Here is a 15,123-nt window from a genome sequence, read left to right on the forward strand (position 1 = left end):
GTTTGTTTGCTTATTTATGGATGCTATTAACTAGTGGTGTCAAACACAAATTGAAATGAAGGCCACTAAAACATACGTAAGGATCCCTGCAAGCTGCATACTGACTTAGAAAACTACATGTTATCTATATTTTATTGTATTTTTATTTTGTTGAATATTTCCCAGTTACCTTTTAATATGATTTGGGATGCATTTGTGATTGTTGTGGGCAGCTTCTCAAGCTGTGTGTTTGACACCTCTGCTGTAAACTATCCATTCTTGCTACTAGGCCATGGATTCAGTAAAGTTTCAGTGATTTTTCTTGAGGTCATCATTACTAGGAAAAAAGTATCAGAGTACTTAATCACCCTTGGATGGAAGCAAAGAAAGGTGTACACAGTATTCTATGACACCCTTGACAGTGGTAGTCTAGTTTATAGCCTAACAAAGCAATGCCATAACTACTCCTCAGGCTAGCACTGGCGAATCTGTGTCATAAATTAACGGGTCTGAGTAAGTGTTTTTCCTCACCAACTTTACTTTATGAAGTGTTGTAAATTTTCCAGGCCACCCCTTAGTAAGCCAACACTTCCATTGTCCTCATTTGTGCCCAGGTGCCCCAAAGTACATCTAGGCCTAGTCATGGATCTGTCCAGCTATAAGCATTTAAATTTCCCTCTGATTTCGGCAGATGAGTCAGAAATTGTGAGGGACAAGACTGTAGCAATCTAGAGGGCATACAGTAGGAAATCTGTTGCAACACATGGGGGTGTGTGTGTGTGTGTGTGTGTGTGTGTGTGTTTAATACTTACTCCTTCCAAGCCAATCTTCTGTCTTCAGGAGAATAAAGTTAATTCTCTAAGCTGTTCACTCCAGAGAGGAGCTTATTCAAAGCCAGGAGTAGGTTTAATATTATGTTTTTATTTAGCACCTTTCTCTGCAAGACCTGTCCCAAGTATTTTGTCCTGTAATACTCACAGCATCCTGGCAAAGGAGCAAGAATTGAAGTGGTTTAATCACCTATGTTTAATAAAGAAATGATAAAGTGGGGTAGGGCGGGGTGGGGAGGGAGAAAGAGTTGTAGTGTGTGCATTGCTTCTGTTGGAGAAAATAAGGCAGTAGTATAAATAAGTAAGCCTACAACCAGACAGTCCTGATAAAGTGAATCTACTAAGATACAGTCAGCTGCTTTTTACCAGGATTTCCTGAAAAGCTGTGATCTTCCTCTCCTCCAGATGATAACTGAAGTCCTGATTATATCCATTTTTCATCTGGGAAAAACTGAAACAACAGTGCATCCTCCTATATTTGCTCACATTAGTCATGACTGACACCCAAAATCTAAATGCCAACTTTGGTGTTTAGATGACTGGGGGAGAGAGGGAAACAGGAGAAGCTTGTGCACTGAGTTCTCTACAGAGTACTTTCTCTGCACATTTTATTATGTTTTTTATGTTATTTATGTTTATTATTTATAAACATGATGCCTAAAAGCATTTTTGTTTTTTTCTTTTCTCTAATAAAGGATTTTCTTCGAAACATTCCAGGAAGTATTTTTTCATCTGATCTCTTTGACGAGTGGGTCTGCATCTTGGATCAAGGGAATGATGAAGAGAAGATAAACAGAGTTCAGAGGTACTTGGGTCAGTCTTCAGAAATGCACATAAATAAAGGAGACTCTAGGAATGGGAAAGGGTTGTAGTTTATGGGCTTGCCTGCTAAAAGAGAGTACACTTCCCCTCTTCAAACCCTTTAGAAGCCATTCAAAAATAGATATGAGAGATGCCACTGCCATTGTTGCTGATCTGGGATATAGGACCATGGCAAAGCCTCTGGGTGTTTGAATTGCAACAGGCATAACATCTGTGACTAAAATCCATAAGGCTATCAATAATGTGTAAGTCTCATCTTACTGGTTTTCTGATGTCAATAAAGCATACATCTAGACAGTCAGATGGAATTGACCTCATCAATTGACAAGCTTTGTCTTTGCTGGCCCTAGAAGACAAGGAAAGTATGAATTATAGAATTATTAACCACCAAAAATTCTCTATAGAAGGGGAAAATCCTAGCAAGACTGGCCTGCTCATGTCAGTGTATTAGGAGGGCAGAGTTTATAATCTCAAAGAGGATCATAAACATGTCTGAAACGTTCGGAACCGCCGGATATAAGAAACTCTCAAAGTAGAAGGCAAAAGAATCAAAACATATATTTAGGCTCCAGAGTAACCAACCCATGAACCAGCAACCCCATTTTGATATATTGATCAAAAGCTTCCAGGCCCAATAAGTACGCCTTGAAAGAGTAACCAGGAGGCTACAGAGAAGCATGATTGCGTAAAGCAAAATCATGCTTCCCCCTCTATGGTAATAAGATTACCCACTGGCCTGAAGCCTTTGATCAGCTTCCTCCCGTAGGTCAGCTCTGCTACTGGCAGCTCCTGCTTCAGCTGTGGCTGTGGCTGTGGCTGTGACTGCAACTGTAGCTGTAACTGTAACTGTAACTGTAGCTGTAACTGTAGCCGTAACTGTAGCTGTAACTGTAGCTGTAACTGTAGCTGTAACTGCCTCTGGCTCCAACGGGAGCTGCTTTTAACCATCCAGCTTCTGCGGGGGTGCAAGGCACGCCGGGGAAAGCACAGGCCCCCCCCAATCTGCCCAAGCAAGGCGAAGGGGTCGACCAGAAAAGCACAGGCCCCCTCCATCAGCTTAAGCAAGGGAAGCAAGGCGAAGGGGTCGACAAGCTTACTCCAGTCCAAGATACAAACAGCATTCAGTTCAGGGGAAAAAGCCAAACTAGTCAAGGGCACCTGCCGACCAAGTGCCAAGGAGCCCATTCTTGGTTGCCAACACAGTCAGCCACTGTGGTGGTATGCAAGAAGAGGTCTTCCTGAAGGCACATTTTCCAAACAATGCTTTTCAGTGGTGTGAAACATCTACAAGGATCACTAGCATGGCTGCATTATGTTTTGTGCTGTTTAGTTACATCAGCTCAGTACAATTTTTTTCTCAGGCTTTTTCAAAATTTGAATATATGATCACCTACCCACTATCATTTATAGAAACTTCCTGCTTTAGAACTGAAGCCAGTGTCAGGAATGGGGAAAGACATAGAATTGGGAGGAAAAAAAGTCTGAAAGGGAGGTAACGGAATATCACCAAAGACCATGGCCATGAGACAGAAGTTTGGAGGGTGTAATTCAGAAATGCCTGGCCCTGAATCATATAGATCTTTATAGATCAGCATCTATAGGCTTGTTGTCAGTCAGTTAGTCAACTTTTATTAAGCACCTACTATGTGCCAGGCAGGGCAGGAAGGTGTTGTAATGGTTAGAGTGCCAGGCTTGGAGTCAGGGAGACTGAACTTCCTGAATTGAAATCTGGTCTCACACACCTACTAGCTGTATGACCTTGGGCATGTCACTTAACCCTGTTAACCTTAGTTCCTCATCTGTAAAATGAGCTGGAGAAGGAAATGGCAAACCACTCTAGTATCTTTGCCAAGAAAACCCCAAATGGGATCAGTAAGAGTCAGACAAAACAGAACCACAACAATGTGGCAGGCACTGTGCTAATCACTGGGAATACAAAGAAATGCTCTCAGTGATCTCACACTCTAATAAGAGGGTTGACATGTGAATATATTTGGAGTTGGATGTATAACCTAGATCAGATTGCTTACTATCTCAGAGAGAGGAGAAAGGAGAGAGGGAGAGAAAAAAAGAAAAAGACTTGGAGTTGGGAAGTGGGAGAAACAGTAAGGAAGCTAATGTCACTGGATCCTAGGGTTTAGGGGAAGGGGTATTGAAGGTGTCAGAAGACTCTGAAAACAGAAACCAGGGTAGACTACAGAGTAGGTGGTACATCAAGGGAGTCAGTGCCTTCCACAATACAGGCATATAAAACTATTTAACCCCATTGATCCGGTTTGGTCACAAAGGTGCCGTCATTCCTTTGGCAGTTAAGACATGTCATCAAGGACTCCCTTGGCCCTATTGATGCTTACGAGTTGTGAAATTTGGCCCAAATAAACAGGTTGATCATGCTCCAGTCCCATTTACAAGTTACATGTTAATATGGGTTCAGAATTCTCCCTAGGAAGTTGGATCACAGTTTCCTACCTGGGATATGAAGGCTTAATTAAAGGCTCAGGGTCACAGAAGAGGAACAAACTCACATGAGGAAGCAGAGCAAGGAAGGGAAGTGATTTTTGCCCAGGCAGATTGTAGGAGTTAGAGGAACTAAAGAATGAATTCTTTGGATAGTCCTAGGAGTATTAACTGGCAAAGATTGGCTCTCACTCATAGATAGCATTCCAGTGTTCCTCCCTTGGAAATGAAGTAACACATTAAATTTAATTGCTGTTGAATTTCATCACTAAGCTTTTGTGGATTTTTTGCCTCACCGTACTCTGGAATGTTACAGGGCTATTGTTGGGGTGTGTGTGTGTGTGTGTGTGTGTGTGTGTGTGTGTAAAAATTCAGGTGTGAATAAAATTTACCTAAGTTAAACCACATTGTAATCGTTTCAGAAAAATATTCCAGGCTGTGTATTTTTATGACACTGACATTTCTACATTCTTTTGCACTTTAATTGGGTTGTGAACATAGCATATGAAAAATACTCTGCTCTCTTTTCCTCTTTTTAAAAAATAAATAAGTTCATAAGCCAAATGATTTGCTTTAAGAACACTTTTTTTCTCCTCCAATTTTTAGGCTAATGGAGCAGCTTCCTAGAGCCAATGTTGTTCTTCTGCGGTATCTATTTGGGATGTTGCACAACATTGAACAACAATCGTCATCAAATCAAATGACAGCTTTTAATCTGGCAGTGTGCATTGCTCCCAGCATTCTTTGGCCACCATCTTCTGCCAGTCCTGAGCTGGAGAATGAATTCACTAAAAAGGTACCTTGAGGTTTAATTCTTCCTTAAGCATCCAAGGACCCTCGCAATGTTTTAAATCAAATCTGAGCACCAATTTTTTTTTTTTAAAGATTTGGGATATGTACATGTATTGTCACTTAAAAGTTGTAATTTATCCAGATAGACTTAAATCTGGAGTGTTTTTCATCCCAGCCTTCAACAGGAAGGTTGTGAAGAAGGTCGAATAGTAATAGCAGTGGGGTCATTTCTCCCCTTCAAGCTCAGGGGGGTAGTATAGCACCTGAACTGTGGAGAGAAAAGACTCCAATGTTGCCTTTCAACTTTCATCACTGTGCTTGGTGCTGGAGATGCCAGACTAAAACCAGTAGTTCTTGCCCCCAAGGAACTTACATTCTGTAAGGAAAGACGTGGTTACATAAGTGTATGCAAAATGCAGATGTGTGGTCATTTGGAGGAGAGGGCAGAGCAACTAGCAGCTGGAGAATCAGGAAAGGCCTCATACAGGATATGGCCCTTGAGCTGAGCTTTCAAATAGTATTGATAACAAACTCAATTGCCATTTCTAGACATTCTCCTAGCTAGTCAATCTATGTGTAAGCAGAGAAATAGTCCAAGGGCATACTAAGGAAGCATCATACATACATATATATGTACAGCTCACAATGGGGGCCAGAGATACATAAATAGTATCTGTATATACATACATACAATGAGAGATAGAGCCCATAAAGTGGGCCAGAGCCAGATAGACAGAGATACACACATATATTTTTATACATGCGTGTCTATATACATACCTACAGAGACACACACACACGCACACTCCCTCTGTGGCCAGGCAAATAAGAAAGATTGCCCCCAACTCTGTTGCTCTCTCTTCAACCAAACTACAGATGTTATTCCTTCATAGGCTTGTGATAACCCATTGTCCCTGGTAAAAAGGTGAATTAAAGTTATTTTTATTTGCTCTGTATTTTACAAACTAATAAAAAATGAGTTCATTCCTATCTTTCTAAAGGTGCATTAATGTCATCTTAATTTTATAGGTGTAGACACTAAGGCATTAATTAAGATTAGATCTTAGGGAAAATCTATAATTTCATAGTTTTAAGTCTAAGGATTACAAGTAAAAAGTAGTCTTCAATCCTCTTGTCTCTACTTTATACTCAAGCTACTGCTGAGAAACGTGTGAGTTTTCTCTGTCCACTTTTGTGTTTTTTGTGAGATTGGGAAGGCATATGTCAAACAAGGTTCACAGACCATGAAAAATGTCATCTCCTTTTTGCTTTTTCTCTTACAGGTCTCTCTACTTGTACAATTTCTAATTGAAAATTCCTGCAGAATATTTGGAGAAGAAATCACTTCTCTCTTGAGAGAGATTTCAATCAGCTGTGACAGAGACAATGCCTCAGGTATCATGAATCACCTGGATTGTTTTTTCCCTAAAAATATACCTTTTTATCTGCCAGCTGCTCTACCATCATTGGGGACTGTGAGCTGTTAAAAGTGTACTGGCCCTGAGACTTTCAATGGGCCAAAGACTAGATTGAAAGGTGAGAGACAGTAGGATAGGATTAGGGGAAGCCCAGACTACCAACATTTTGACAAGACCCTTAATTCATTCACCAGCCATGTATGAGAACCAGCTATGTTCCTAGCCAGGTGCTGTTCAGAAGTTTACAAGAAAAGTATAAGATATAGCCCTTCCCTAGAGGAGTTAATAATGGCAGAGGCTGTTTATCTTTTCTTTTGTCAAAGGAGAATTAGGAAGGCAGCATGGTAGGTCAGGAAAAGCACTGAATTTTGAATCCATAGACCCAGCTTCTCATTAGTCTTGGACATGACATTCATTTGCTCTCTGACCTTGGATGATTCATTCATTCTCTCTGCAGCTTAGTTTCATCTGTAAAATGAAATGTCTTAATGAGATTATCTCCAACGTCCTTCTTGAGGTAAAATTACAGGATAGTTTTCCCTACACCCCCCAGTTACCATCTCCCCATGAAAAGCTTGGCTGGACAGACTTACTTGTTAGCATCTCCTTCAAAAGTCTGAGATGACATAGGCAGTGCCTGGGCACTTCTGGCATGAGCCACCTTCTGCTTTTTGTTTTTTCTTTGCTTTATGACTCATCTTTATTACACTGAGAAAATCTTGTTAGAGGGGAAACCCATTTAATCAAGAGCTCAGATAGGCAGAAGACTAGGAGAAATGTGTCTGCCAGAATGGCTTATGTCCTAGATCTTCAACTAAAATGCAAAAGATTTTAAGTTACTCCTTTTCTGCTGAGAAAAAGTTTGAAAAGTGCTTCAGGAAACCAAAATCAAATAAGAAGATGTATTTTTTTGTTATCTTTTTCAAGATTGTAAAAGGAAAGCAATATTATAAGTATGATTTTGTGATGGCCACTTATTAAGCACTTCCTGTATGGCCTATACGTTAACTCAATTTTAATTTTTTGACAGGTATGTCTGGCTTCCAGATGAATGACTCTTCCTACGACAGCTTAGAAAATGAGCTGAATGATGAGGTAGATGCTCCTTGCAGTGACCTGGTAAAGAAGCTGGGTCAGGACAGCCGTAGCATGGACTCTGTCTTAACACTGAGTGACTGTGATTTGGACCAACCCGAATCAGAAGGCATTTTAACTCTGAGCGATTTTGACTTGGACCAGCCTAGAAATGAAGAAATTCCGCTGAAGCACCGTTCTAAATCCAAGCCCTTGAGCATTCCAGTGGCATCCTGCAGTAAGATTTCAGCACAAGACTGTTCCAAGAACATGCCAGTTGGCACAAACACACTTGGTCACTTCTCGACAGCTGCAATAGATGCTCTGAAAAACTGGAGGAAACACAGGCGCTGTTCTGAGCCCAGCATAGACTACGTGGACTCCAAGCTTACTTATCTCAGGGAGTTCTATCAGAAGAAGCTCCGCAAGTCCAGCTGTGATGCTATTCTCTCCCACCGAGATGAAGACAGTCACAAACAGCCCCAGCCCTCACAAGGAGGGCTTAGTTTAGTCACTCAGACTGAAGTGGAGAAGAAAAATACCACCAACCAAAACGTGAAGAAAAAAGCCTTTTTTAGTCATGAAGGTACTCCAGTAAGACTTCCCTTCAAATCCAAACCTGTGACCATTTCTGTGGCCTCCCATAGTAATATTTCGTTGCAGGGTCATTCTAAAAGCCAAACCCTTGGCCCCGACCACTCCGGATATTCCCCATCAAACACAACACTTGGACTCAGAAGTTTGCAAAGGCATAGGCGCTGCTCAGAGCCAAACATAGACTACCTAGACTGCAAACTCACCTATCCCAGGGGGGTTTCTCCAAAGAACATACATAAGACAAGCTGTGATACTGGCCTCTCATTTGGCGATGAGGATTATCTCAAGCGCCACCAGTCTTTGCAAGTAGAAGGTCAAAAACTGATTAATCAGAGTTTGATTATGGGGATTGAGGTGGGTAAGAGTAATGCCTCAAACCAAAATGTAGAAAAGATGTTGCCTGTTACTCCACCACGGTTAAATGCTTGCTCAAGAACTAGCTATTCTAGTTTGTCATCACCTGGAACGTCGCCATCAGGTTCTTCGGTGAGCTCTCAAGATAGCGCTTTTTCCCAGATTTCTGAACACTCAGTCTTTATTCCCACAGAAACCTCTTCACCAGTTGATTGCACTTTTTCAACTCTAAGGAAACAGGGGGAACTCTCTCCTGACTTCTGCAGCCCTTTTTCTGGGATATTCAACCCTACCCCAGGATCAGCCAGCAACCACCCACTTTGTATTAAAAAAGACAGCGTAGAGTGGTCTTCTCAAATGCAGCCCTTAACCCTTCAGCCTAGCACATGGTTAAGGAATGGAGTGGCCACTTTGAAAAACTGGTCCCTCAAAAAGAAGACGAAGGCTCCTAGGCTAGAGATAAAGAAAGCAAATTCCATAAAAGGAGCCTTGGAGGAGCCAGTATCTTCTGAAGTCTCAGAAGCCAGTCTGCTCCAGGAGACACAGGTGGATGCAACCCTGAGAATCTCCAACCTAGTCAGTGCTGTAGAACCAGACGACCTCTGTAATCCCTATGTTTGCCAGGATTCTGAGGACCATGGTAGCTTACTAATCAGTTCCACGGATGAAAGACTTAAACTCCATATGAAGCCAACCAAGGAAGTGGAGGGTGACAGCCAATGTTCTCCTGGTGCTCAACCCCTGGAGAATCCCCCACTAGGAAGCATACTGAACCCAGCCTCCAGTGTTGGGTATCCAGAGACTTCAGTAGCATGTAGTGATGGGCTGGGACATAGAACCAAAGACATTTAACCAAAGTAGACTGTGACACCCACTGGAATGGCTGGTTCAGATTCCTTAATCAGATGCATGGTGTAGGTTGCCTAAGGACAACCACAGTTTACTTTTAGTATAATAAAAGATTTTTTTGAGAGGCATTAAAGTCCTTTGTGGGGGAGGGAGAGGGAATTTTTTTTTCCTCTGTCTTCTAAAATTGGGTCACTGGGGTGTTTGGGTAGCTCTTCCCTTTTATAATCAGTAGTGAAATGAGTCCCTCCCTATTTATGTACATTTATGTTTCATCCTGAAGGAAGAGGCAAACTCTGCTGAAGGAGGTGTTATGTCAACATCTTGTGACCAGTAACCCAAGGCTAAGATCAAGGAGCAGTAAATTAAACTAGATGGGAACCAGGAGCCAGAAATCATCCCTATTCCATGAGGTGTTTGGATTGATGGTGTAGGAACAATCGGAATTGAAGAAAATCCAGGGGAACAATGACCATCCAGGCATTATGAGGACAGTAACAGCTAAGGTCTCTGGTCACTGTCTTTGACTGTGGGGTCACGGTATCTCTAGCTAGAAGGAACTCTGTATCTATTCCAATAACTTCTTTTTATAGAAGAGACAGATCCAGAGAGTTAACTGAGACTTACTCATGTCATACAGATAATAAATAGCAGAGCCAGGTTTTGAATCCACACTCCACCCCTCCCTTTGATAGGGAAAAACATAGATGTATAGAAATGACAACCCCACCCCCAAGTACACAAAAGTACAGTGTAAAGATGTTTACTGTGAAAGTTTGTTGGTTTTTTTTTAAATATCACTTTTTATTTGAGTAAGATGTTTTACTATTGCTGCTCTCATCCTCTTGGTCACTTTCACTGTTCTTTTATGGAAAGCAAGATCCCAGGCTGTAGTCAGGTTTTGTGCAAGTTAGATTAGGAAGAAGAGAGTATCTTGATAATTCACAAAGACCCCAACAGCCAGAGCCGTGAGGAGAAAGGCTGGTACAGATCAGTGATTCCCATAGGTTCTTCATAGGTCAGGGTATCAAGGAGAGGAACTCCTGTCTCCCACGGCCTTGTGGATATCTCCTCCCCAGCAGAGCACTTTGTTTAAATCTCTCGTGGCATTCATCCAACCCTACTTTGTACTGGTGGCTCCTTATGTACTTGTCTTCTCCCTGTGCATGAACTGTCAATTCCTCAAGAACAGGAATGGGGTCTTCACTGTAGCACCCCCCACCCCCCAGGACTCCTAGCAAGGTTAGTGCCTTGCACATAGTAGGTGCCTGATCAACATTTGTTTCATCAAATGGATATCTTCTCCCTTATAATTCAAAAGTGATACCACTTGTGGCATGTGGCTGAACCAGTACCTGAAGCTGATTTGTGGCTGTGGTCCTGCTCACCTTGCACACATGGTCTTAATCATCTGTTGAGAGTACTGAAGATGTTGTTCCTTGTGACTCTGGCTGATCTCTTCCCAAGTTGTCCAAAATCTTTGCTCAAAAAGAGCTGTCCCATCCCAGTTACTGCTTCTAGGGGTATATGGGGACTCTAAAAGCAAAGATGAGAAGGTTGGAGGGAATAGAACAAACACCCACAATAGGTGGTGGGAAAGAAGGTACAACCTGTTTTTCTGACAGTCATTGTGCCTTTGCCTTTCTGAGTCCCATGAATTTTTCTGCATCCTGACCACCTCAAACTTATGGAAAAGGAAAAGTTTTGGTCTTCAATATTTTAAACCTGGCTCACCAATGCATCTTTGGGCACATGGCTTTCCCTAGAATAGGCACTCATGATTCTCCTCAGCGGGCAGCCCCATTACCTAGTTTTGCCATCCAACATGAACATTTACTCAGAGGAAGTTTCTCTCCCTCTCCACCACCCAGAACTCACTGACTCTAAAATGGAACTGCCTCCATAGTTTTCCACAGGGTTCAACCCCTCAGCCTTAGGATGTGCCCTTCCCATTGACAGGCTCTCTGGTCAGGCACATCTCAATACTTACCCATGGAAAATTGCACTGAACTCATTTTGTCCCTTTGTTCTACCATCAAATGAACTGTTTGCCCAGGAACTAGCCATTTCCCATGATCTTTCTCCATCCAGTTAAGGGGAAACTCTCAAGGCAAGCATCTCTTCTTCTGCTATTTACTATCAGACATACTCTCTTACCCAGACTGCACTTTTCAATGGCAGAACAGAGTTTTCTCCAAGGCAACAAAAATCCTTTACTATTAACTTAAGTGCTACTTCTTTCTGTTCATTTCAATTCAATTCAGCAAACATTTGCTAAGCACCTACTGTATGCCAGGACTGGGGATACAAAACAGAAAGTAACAGCCACTTCCATCAAAACTGCTTTTCTACTTAAAGGATGTGGCTCTGTCCTTGCCCACACAACCATGATTCCCTGCCCATCTCCAAAGTTGACCTGGTCAAACTTGGAAAGATCCCCATTCTTTAAACACTGGCCATTTCAATCAAAGATTGGATGCCAGTTTTGCCCTAGGACCACTTGCGTTAAGCCTCATAAGTGTCTGTGTGTGTCTTTTGTGGTATAGTTATTAAAATGTCTGAAATTACCAGAGGCTTCCATTGGCATAAGGAAATGCTGTCAAAGCCACGGATGAGAATGTGGTGATTGTGGCTTGTAATATATTCTTGGAAAGAAATTGCTCTCTCCTTATGAAAATTTTGGTTCCACAGTTCCAATCTTTTCCCTTTATTTCATAACAGAAAAAAAAATCCAACAACCTTATTTAAAGTATAGAAAGAAATACTGTTAGCTAGATGCCAAGTCTCTTCAGTAACCATTCCTACTGGGTATAAATCATCTGTTGTACTTCCTTAGCTGTTCTCTTGATGTTTAAATGTGAATAGTTTGTTAATATGGCTGTAAAGTGTCCTATTGTATGATTCGCAGGCAGAACACACGTCATTTTATTATACTGTCATCTTATAATATATTAAACTAATGCTTTATCTAAGATGCTTTGAGTTTGTATAATATATCTTGATAAATTTTACTACCATATGTTATGGAATAAATGTGTATTTTTGTACTTGCAGAAACTCTGCTAACTTTTAAAGTTGTCTGGTTGTAAAGGCACTGATGATAGATATGTATAAAGTCCATGCTGTGTATTAAAATAAGAACAACGTTCTGCAAAGTCAAAGATAGCCAGTCAGTCAGTTAACAGGCATTTATCAAGTGCTTACTTAAATAAATTAAAAATATTAATTCATAAAGAAATGGCACAAGGCATTGTGCTAAGGGCTGGGGATAGAGAGAAAGGCAAAAACGATCCCCCCAGGAGCTCACATCCTTATGGGGGGTAGGAGGAGACAATGGAGGGATTGGGAAAGGCTTCTTGCAGAAGGTGGAATTTTAGCTGAGGCTTCAAGGAAGCCAGAGAAGCCAGGAGGTGTGGATGATGGCAGAGAGTGCATTCCAGGCATGAACAATCAGCGAAAATGCAGTGGATTGCAAGGAATAGCAAAGGAACTGATGGTACTACACTGTGGTGTACGAAAAGGGGAGTAAAGTGTAAGAAGACCAGAAAGGTAGGGAAGCAACAGGGCTAGGAAAGACCTTAAAAGCCAAACAAAAGATTTTCTATTTGATTCTAGAGGTCATAGGTAGCCACTGGAGTTTATTAAATGGAGGAGAAGGGATGACAGACTCAGACCAGCGCTTCTGGAGGATAGCTTTGTTAGCTAGAGGGGAGAGAGGCTTGAGGTGTGGAGACTAAACTAAAGACTTTTGTCCTGGTCCAGGGGTGAAGTGGTAAGGACCTGAACCAGAATGGTAGCAATCAGAGAGAAGAGGTCATAGCAGAGAAATATTTTGAAGGCAAATTTGACAGGACTTGGCAGCAGCTACTGGGAAATAACTGCTTTTTGAAGTTTGTTTTGTAGAGATTCAGCTCAGTGTTCTGTTTACTATTGGTGGAAATTTAGAGAACATGAGGAAGGCATAGAGCCATGTCCCAGAATTTCCAAAGTCCTTCCAGTTGTAAAATTCCAAGGATTTGGGTCATAATCTGAGATTTGTCTACAAAGCAGTCTCCTAAGTAGGAGTTTTTTTTTTTTAAATAAAATACTTTGTACATTTAAAAAATATATTTTCAATTTGTAGCAAACAAGTTATGTTTTAAAGACAAGAAGTCTTCATTATTTTTGCTGGAATAGTATTTTCCTTGCATTCCTTGAATCTGATACATTGTGAGCCCTCCCCTATCAGTAAAGGAAAACTGCCCAGTTTTTGTGAGCACGAAAATTGCTTCTGTAAATTTGAACCAGTCTGACTCAAAGTGCAGCGATTTCTGCAGTTACTTACCAGAGACATCAGTATTTGTCATTTAGTATATATCCATTTGTGTAATAGTCGCAGCATAATATTTACTAGGATTAATATAGAACCTTAAGGTTTGCAAAGTATCATACATATGTTTACTCATTTGCTCCTTATAACAACCCTTTGTGTATATATCTTCATTTTACCAATGAGGAAACAGGCAAACAGTTCTAGTAACTGTCACACAGCTATTGTCTAAAGTGGGATTTGAACTTTGGTCTTCCTGACTCCAAGCCTCCATTGCCCTGGAATCTCAAACCAGACCTTAGAGTTGGACCTTAGAATTCACCAAGTTCAAACCCTTAACAAAAACATAAATTTCCTCTACACCAGGGGTTTTTAACCTTGTGAGGGGCGTGTATGTATTTTTAAATGCATAAAATATATTTCATGTTTGAATTATATTAAAATGCAGTTGTCAAAATATTTTAAAATATTTGCAATATAGTCATATATCTAGTGGTAGGTCTAATAACTACAATATTTTCCAAGTAGTGACAAGAAAAAGATATTTCCAGGTATCTGCAGTAACTGCAATGTAATATGAAAATATCTGATTTCTATTGGTGACAAAATCATAGAGACTGCTAATATTACTGTCGTTTGTTGCCTATGTTCATGAGTGAAGAAAATGCTTTACCTTTAGAGGTTAAGTGAAAATAAAGATATCACTTTTTTTTTCTCACCCAAGTTGTGAAATCTAGGAAGTCTGTGGATCCCAGGATAAGAACACCTGCTTGATAGCATTCCTAACAAGGGCTTTTCCAGCATCTGCTTAGATACCGCCATTGATGGCAACTAATTACCTTCCCAAAAAGCCCTTTCCTTTTGGGCAGGGGTAGGGAGGAGAGAATAGAACTGTGATGCAGTGCCACAAGTATTCTGCCATTTATGGTCTTACAAAATTGCCTTGGGCACCAAGAGGTTGAGTGACTTGCCCAAGATCATACCACTCCTATGTCGGAAGTGGAACTGTGTCTTCTGACCCCAGGCCGTCTTTCTATCTATGCTAGCTCCCCTTTTCTAACAGTTGTCTTCTTTTTGCCTGTTTTAGGAGCACAAAGTAAGCACACTCTTGGTGGGCTCAAACCATCTGCTACAGAAATATTCAGGGGGGAAGTGAAGGGAATGAGCATTTATAGTGCCTATGAGGTGCCAGGCATTGTGCTAAGCTCTTTTAAAAATATTATCTCATTTGATCCTCACAAGAATCCTGGCAATTAGGTACTCTTGTTATCCCCATTTTACAGTTGAGGAAGCTGAGGCAAACAGCTGAAGAGACTTCTGCAGTAAGATTTAAACTCAGACCTTTCTGATTCCAGGCTCAGTGCTTCACTGTGCCACCTAGCTCCCTCTGAACAACAAATAAGGCAGGGGGGAAAATCACCTTCAAGGCATCCTGAATGCCCAAATCTAAGGCGAATGATTTCTCTTTGGGGGCAGTTAGTGCATAATTACCAATGGAATGTATCATAGATAAGTCATATTTTATATTCCAATCCATACCAACAGTTGACATATAGCATTTTACATAATTCTATCCCATTTGAATCTCACAAAGAGGCCTGAAGTTAAGTAATATAAATATCTCCATTTTTCAAGAAGGTAAACT

General features: G+C 41.1%; 1 protein-coding gene across 1 annotated transcript in view; it reads left to right on the forward strand.

The window, feature by feature from the left end:
• Positions 1-12,143, forward strand: part of ARHGAP20 (Rho GTPase activating protein 20) — a 160,197-nt gene extending 148,054 nt beyond the window's left edge. Inside the window, exons 12-15 of the mRNA XM_036745309.1 lie at positions 1,505-1,614; positions 4,695-4,884; positions 6,164-6,275; positions 7,329-12,143. Coding sequence (XP_036601204.1) covers positions 1,505-1,614; positions 4,695-4,884; positions 6,164-6,275; positions 7,329-9,175 — 2,259 coding nt within the window. The 3' untranslated portion in view covers positions 9,176-12,143. The remainder of the gene's footprint in view (positions 1-1,504; positions 1,615-4,694; positions 4,885-6,163; positions 6,276-7,328) is intronic.
• Positions 12,144-15,123: the final 2,980 nt, after the last annotated feature.

Source organism: Trichosurus vulpecula, chromosome 2, assembly GCF_011100635.1.
Source record: "Trichosurus vulpecula isolate mTriVul1 chromosome 2, mTriVul1.pri, whole genome shotgun sequence".
NCBI lineage: Eukaryota > Metazoa > Chordata > Mammalia > Diprotodontia > Phalangeridae > Trichosurus > Trichosurus vulpecula.